The sequence below is a fragment of the Delphinus delphis genome, chromosome 2 (assembly GCF_949987515.2).
Source record: "Delphinus delphis chromosome 2, mDelDel1.2, whole genome shotgun sequence".
In the NCBI taxonomy this organism is placed as follows: domain Eukaryota; kingdom Metazoa; phylum Chordata; class Mammalia; order Artiodactyla; family Delphinidae; genus Delphinus; species Delphinus delphis.
In genome coordinates, this window is record NC_082684.1 from 126,957,573 (window position 1) to 126,964,216 (window position 6,644).

The 6,644-nt window shown below is 59.0% G+C and overlaps 1 protein-coding gene across 1 annotated transcript; it reads left to right on the forward strand.

The window, feature by feature from the left end:
- Window positions 1-1,082: 1,082 nt before the first annotated feature.
- ISL2 (ISL LIM homeobox 2) lies at window positions 1,083-6,138 on the forward strand. Its single transcript, XM_060003669.1, has 6 exons — window positions 1,083-1,140; window positions 1,987-2,176; window positions 2,462-2,724; window positions 4,555-4,838; window positions 5,450-5,617; window positions 6,022-6,138. The coding sequence occupies exons 1-6, from the start codon at window positions 1,083-1,085 to the stop codon at window positions 6,136-6,138; spliced, it is 1,080 nt and encodes a 359-aa protein (XP_059859652.1).
- Window positions 6,139-6,644: the final 506 nt, after the last annotated feature.

The window sequence follows — 6,644 nt, forward strand, 5'->3', positions numbered from 1 at the left end:
AGGAACGACAAGCCGCTACACAGATAGTAAATTACCCCGCGCGCCACATTTGTTTCTGATTATTTGCGTTGCAGTTGGTTTGTGAAATAAAACAGAAGAGTTTATAAATATCATTTATTCTGGAAGTGAGACACACATTCGACCCCAGCCTTGTTCCTAGAAGGAGCTGTGCTATTCGAGTGGGGAAAGAATGGGGGAGTCCGTGTCAAATTACACTCCCGCCCCAAATGCAAGTCAAGGCTCGAATCTGGATCCGGTGATCGTCTTCGGATTCTGCGTTCTGGCGTTACCCACCTAACGCTCCAACTGGGAGAAGTTTTCCACAGGCGGACGGGTGGGGAAGTCTAAACAGAGTTTATCCAAACCCTTAACCTCTCTCTCTAGCTTGGACCCTGAGAACAAAGGCGCCTGAGAGGAGAACGGTGACCGGCTGGACGGTTGAAGGTCTTGTCCAAACAGACCACCCTTCCCCCCAGCTCTCGTCCTAAGAGAGTGGATTTTTTTTTTTTTTTAAGGAAACAAGGGAGCATCTAAAGGACAGGCCCCCCTTCACTCCCCCAGGTATCCATCACCCTGCTCGAGCGCGCCTGGGGAGACCGCACCGCAAGTCCAAGAGGAAGTTCAGAGCTGCGGCGGCAGCAGAGACAGCTCAGCGGTGGCACAAGGTCCAGCCGGGATAGCCCGACCCAGCGCCAGAGTGAGGATCCTTGTACATTTCAGGGGAGGGGGGCTGCGCTCCATTGTTCACTCTGGGCCAATCAGGGTTAGCCCATTTCCTCCCAGCCAATCCTCCGTCACCCCCGCCTTCCACCCAATCTACCCCGCCCATCAGCCCCCAGGTCCCCAACACCTCCCCTGCATCCCCAGCGGTTCTGGGGAAGCTTCGTGACGCCACAGGTCCCGCCCCCAGCTCCGGCCACTGGCGAATGCGTGCTGACGTCATGCTGCGTGCGGGCCGGTGCGGAATCGCTCCTTCAACTCCGCGGGGCAGGAGGAGTTAGTTAGCAAAAGAGCCGAGGCTGGGCGCGCGACCTTCGTCCTTCTGCCCCTGGCCGCACGCTTTGCGCACATCTCTTTTCTGCATGGTGGATATTATTTTTCATTATCCTTTTCTGGGTACTATGGGGGATCATTCCAAGAGTAAGTCTTCCTGTGTGTGTGTGCGTTGTTATGTGTGTGTGCTTAATATGCAATATTTCTAACGCAGAAGAATGTTTAGTGGATTCTACAAGTGGCTTCTATTTGACAGGACACTGGGAGAGAAAAAAAAGAAAACGAATGCATTTTCCTGCAGGACCGCTTATCCGTTGGAATCCTGTTGTTTTAGTTTATAATTAAACACTCTTTCTCAAGCCTGCTAGGCTGACCTCAGGCTGTGAAATCTGCTTCTGTTTCGCGCTAAGGCAATAGGTTTGATTTAGGGATGTGGGCTTTTTTGTTTGCTTGCTTGCTTGCTTGTCTTTCGGCCTTTCCAATAAGGAAGATTTCTCTAGCTTGATCTGGGATATTTAAACTAAGAAATGTCAGAGGGTGAGCGGAGACTCCGCCGAAAGCTGATGTGTCTGTATTGGGATAGGAGGGAGTCGCTGTGAGAGGGAGTGTGCGGACGGCAATGCCGGAACATCACCGTCCAGTATTGATAGTGTGGCGTCCGCAGGGTTTAAATGTCTATTTACTCTTTCTTCTCACTGACTTGTTATATTTTAGTTACAAGATATATCGATAAAACGCCTGTGTCCAAGTGAATATAATAGCGAAAAAATCGGGGAGGGGGATGGGGGAAGACAGAAAGCCTTCGCAAATTCAGAAGATTTTGTTTTTTCGTTTCCAATTGTCTGGACCTATGGAAAGCCCATTTCCTTTTTCTTGTGGTCGCAATTCTTGAAAGAGAGCGAGAGCGCCAGCGGGTTGGGTTGGGGCTGGAGCGGCCTCGGCCGGGGTCCGGGCAGCCAGGCCTGACACGGGCCCCGCGCCCTTCCCCGGCAGAGAAGCCCGGGACGGCCATGTGCGTGGGCTGCGGGAGTCAGATCCACGACCAGTTTATCCTGCGGGTGTCGCCCGACCTCGAGTGGCACGCCGCCTGCCTCAAGTGCGCCGAGTGCAGCCAGTACCTGGACGAGACGTGCACGTGCTTCGTGAGAGACGGGAAGACCTACTGCAAGCGGGACTACGTCAGGTGAGGCCCGCGAGAGCCCGGGCTGCGCCACCGCCCGCTGGGGCCGGGGCTCGAGGATGGCGGGCCGCCCGCGCGCCCCGGCGCGGGCAGAACACGGCCCCCAACCCCGAACGCGTGCCGCCGCACACCTCCTGGCCTGGGAACCCCCCGAGGGCTGGTCCCCGCAGCCTCCCTCTGGGCCACAAAGCGCCCTGGGCGCGCGTGCCCGGGGTGGGTAGCAGCCCGGCAGGCGAGGCCGGCCGCAGGCCCCGTGCTGACACCACCGCCCGTGCCTTGGGCCCGCAGGCTCTTCGGCATCAAGTGCGCCAAGTGCCAGGTGGGCTTCAGCAGCAGCGATCTGGTGATGCGGGCGCGGGACAGCGTGTACCACATCGAGTGTTTCCGCTGTTCCGTGTGCAGCCGCCAGCTGCTGCCCGGCGACGAGTTCTCGCTGCGGGAGCACGAGCTGCTCTGCCGCGCCGACCACGGCCTCCTGCTCGAGCGCGCTGCGGCCGGCAGCCCGCGCAGCCCCGGCCCGCTCCCCGGCGCCCGCGGCCTGCATCTACCAGGTAAGCCGCTTGCGCCCGGTACTGCGCCGCCGGCTCGGGAGTGAGTGCATGGGTGTGTGTTCGTATGGGGGGTGGTTGTGATCGGACGAAAAGTTGTCACTTGGGTGTATTTCCGTTTGCCTGCAGTGTGGGGTTTTCTGGGTGAGTTCAGAACCCTGTGTTAGGAACGCGGCTGAGTGTGTGTTCGTGTGACGGGGAAAAATTGCATGTGGGTAAATGTGAGCCGGGATTGTGTGTATGAGTGTGCAGAATAGTGGGGAATTGTGTTGTCCGTGATCAGGAATATGTGGAACACAGTAGTATGAGCAGGAAGGTGAATGATCACGGGGAATCTGAAGTGGTGACTTTGTCTGTGGAACTTGTACTCGGAATTTCAAGCAGTATGTGTGTCGTCAGAGAGAAAAGATAGGTTTGCCTGGGGGTATGTGTGTAAGGAATACAGTTCCCAGCCTAGAGGTGGGTTCAGCCAGCCAGAAGCCCACCCGTAAGGACAGCTCTGAAGGCTAACCACTCAACAAAGAGCTAGTGTCTGCATTTGTCTTTTGAGGCCCAGTTTGATGAACAACTTAGCCAAACGTTTCTCGGTGGGGAAGGAGTGGACGTACAGTGGACTCAGGGATCATACACCTCAGGGGATGCTCTGGGTCCTAATCAGGAGATGCCCAGAGGTGGGTTCTAAGTGTGTGGTTACCGGGTAGGAACAGTGACTCTGGCTGAGCAGTTACCAGCAAGTAGCCACAGACCTGAAGCACCAACCTCTAGACCAGGCTGAGCCTCGGGGTGCTGTGTGCTTGAAGTGCTCCCACTTCCTCTGGTCCTCCCTTTATTCCCGTATAGAATGAGAAAATTGGGCTAGATGGGCTGTTTGTAAATATTTATCCAGATCTAGATATGCCCAGAAGAGGATATAAATTGAAACAGTGAGACTTGTATCCAAACCTGGTTCAGATGGGAGTGCGGAAACAGGATGAAGCCAGTGTTGAGGGTACCCTGGGCTCGGGTGTCGGAGGGGCTCCCTTTTGTTTGCTGCGGGTTGCGGGCCGCGGGAATCCGGCCCTAAATACCCGATTCTACTTAACCTGGGGTTGAGAGAACCCAAGGCCGAGTGAGGAAAGTGCCAGCGGCTGCGCGCGGGCCGGGAGGGCGGCCGCTGGGCCAGGGAACCTGGAGCCTTGAGGGAGGAGACCCGGCGGGCCGAGGCCCGAGGGTGGGCAGAAAGGAACCGTTCCAGGCCCTGGAGGCCCACTCGCGCCCCAGGGCAGGTCTTCGCGACACACGGCCTGGCCCTGTCCGAGAGGCCTCTGAATCAGGGAGAAGGGCTCTTGGGGGCCACCCGGGAGCGGGAGACAAGCCCCCCAATTCCGAGGCAGCGCGGCGCTTGGGGTCCGTGTGGGTCCCCTTCCCCTTTCCCCCTCCAGAGTCCCGGGCGCGCCTCCTTCCTCTTCCTCTGAAACTCCGACTTCTTCCGGAGAGCTTCCCTCGTCCCGCGGAACCCACGCGGGCATTCCTAGGGTCTGGTAAGTGGAGGAAGCACAGCGGGGGTCGGCCACTCCCGTCCCGCACAGGCCTAGCTCGGAACTCCCACGCCCCGCTTGCGCGCTGGCGAGATCGCTGCGGGGAGAGCCCTGTGGAGGAACTAGGGAAGGGACGAAAATGCACACCTTTTTCCGGGTAGGGCGAACAGACGGAAAGGGAGAGAAGACGAACAATAAAACGAAATAAACGGAATAAACGAGAAACGAAATCGGGCCTCGGAGGACTCGGCCGCCGCGGGGCCGGGCACAGGGAGAGTGAGTGGCGGTCACTCTCTCATCTCTCGCTCCCTTGCAGACCCGGGATCGGGCCGGCAGCCCTCGCTGCGTCCGCACGTGCACAAACAGACCGAGAAGACAACCCGCGTGCGGACCGTGCTCAACGAGAAGCAGCTGCACACTCTGCGGACGTGCTACGCCGCTAACCCGCGGCCCGACGCGCTCATGAAGGAGCAGCTGGTGGAGATGACCGGCCTGAGCCCGCGGGTCATACGCGTCTGGTTCCAGAACAAGAGGTGCAAGGACAAGAAGAAATCCATCCTCATGAAGCAGCTGCAGCAGCAGCAGCACAATGACAAGACGGTGAGAGCCTGGGAGCTGGAGGATCGGATCGGGTGGAGCCTCGGGTTCGCCCTGCGGCATCTGCGTGCCCATTTCTGGGCCGGCTCTCGGGAGATCCAGGGGGAACTGGGCTCCCCAATAGCGTGTGTTGGTGCTTTCAGAGCAAGGCTTACCTTGAGGTTGAAGGCTTCTTAATTACTGTATCCGAGGTCAGGTCTTCCCCAGTTCCAGCGGCAGACCAGAGTTGGGGTCTGGGGCGTAGTTCGGAGTTCAAGGTGGCATGTTTGCCAGAGCCAGCAAGTCGGGGCGGGTTGTGTCCTTCTCTCAGCATGACTCGGTTTGAACACTTTTCCTCTGTAAACCTGGAGAGGGATGGGAACGCAGGCCTCACGTTCGTTCCCTTGCCATGTTGGCTTCCAGGACCGAGGCTGGCCTATGGTGGCTGTTTTTGGGCCCGAGGAATTTGCACTGGATAAGGCGGGCTCACTCGGCTGCGGACAAGTGTATGCCTCTCCTAAACCGTTTCAGGCTCCAAATCACGTGCCAGTGCCTGGGGCCCCAGTCTCAAAGATGTCGGGAAACGCAAGACCTAATTCGAGCATCTTCCACCCTCTCTCCTGCTTGTCCCGCAGAGCCTGCAGGGACTGACCGGGACGCCCCTGGTGGCGGGCAGCCCCATCCGTCACGAGAGCGCCGTGCAGGGCAGTGCAGTTGAGGTGCAGACGTACCAGCCGCCATGGAAAGCGCTCAGCGAGTTCGCCCTCCAGAGTGACCTGGACCAACCCGCCTTCCAGCAGCTGGTGAGGCCCTGCTCTACCCGCCCGGAACTCAGGACTCCGGGGGAGGTGGGGTGGATTTAGCCACTTAGCCAAGGTGGGAAGGGGTGGGGGTTTCTCAGGGGATGAGGGTGGGGGTTTCTCAGGGTTGGGGGGAGGTGGGTAGCTGCAACCGCACCCGGCTCATTAATTCGCTCTAAACCAGGTCTCCCTGGATTAAAGCGCTCGCAGGGGAGGTCGAGGGATTACCCAACCCGCAGCCCCGCCCTAATACCCCTGCGTGCGCTTGGGGACCTGGCCGACTTATCCAAGGGCCTGCTCCCAGCCGGTGGCTTGTCCCCAAGAGACACCTTTGGGAGTAGGTGGCCCGGGAAAACCAGCTCGGGCGCTTCTTCACCCGCTCCTTCCCGGTGTCTCCGCTGCCCCAGGTCTCCTTCTCTGAGTCTGGCTCCCTAGGCAACTCCTCCGGCAGCGACGTGACCTCCCTGTCCTCGCAGCTCCCGGACACCCCCAACAGCATGGTGCCAAGTCCCGTGGAAACGTGAGGGGGACCCTTCCCCGCCAGCCCGCGGACCTCGCATGCTCCCTGCATGAGACTTACCCATGCTCAGGCCATTCCAGCTCCGAAAACTCTCTCGCCTTTGTAATTATTATTATTGCTATTTAAAGAGAGAGGACTGAGAGAAGCGGTCGGGATAGCCAAAAGCGCCGGGACGCAACCTGCTTTCACCAGACTGGAAAGCCCTGCTCCGAGGACTTTTCTTTTTACAAAACCAGAATTTGGGTTTACTAACGTTAGCTCTGCCATCTCTTCTCCCTCGCTCGGCGTGGCCGCCGCCGCTCTATTACCGCGCCCCCCGGCCCACGCACCCACTTGTGCGTGGAGAACGCGCAGGTCAGGTCCCGCGCCGGCCCAGCCCCGAGCTCGCCCACGCGGATGCGGGCATCTGCCGCCGCCCGGCCCCGCGCTCCCAGGTGGCCTCGCCCCGGCTCTAGCGGGGAAGAGGACGGGGCAATCCAAAGGAACAGGCACTCAATCCCCCAAAGCGCA

Coding starts and splice junctions, on each gene's coding strand:
- ISL2 (XM_060003669.1), top strand. CDS start 1,083: ATGGTGGATATTATTTTTCATTATCCTTTTCTGGGTACTATGGGGGAT. Junction 2,177..2,461: donor TGCAAGCGGGACTACGTCAG/GTGAGGCCCGCG, acceptor TTGGGCCCGCAG/GCTCTTCGGCATCAAGTGCG. Junction 2,725..4,554: donor CCGCGGCCTGCATCTACCAG/GTAAGCCGCTTG, acceptor GCTCCCTTGCAG/ACCCGGGATCGGGCCGGCAG.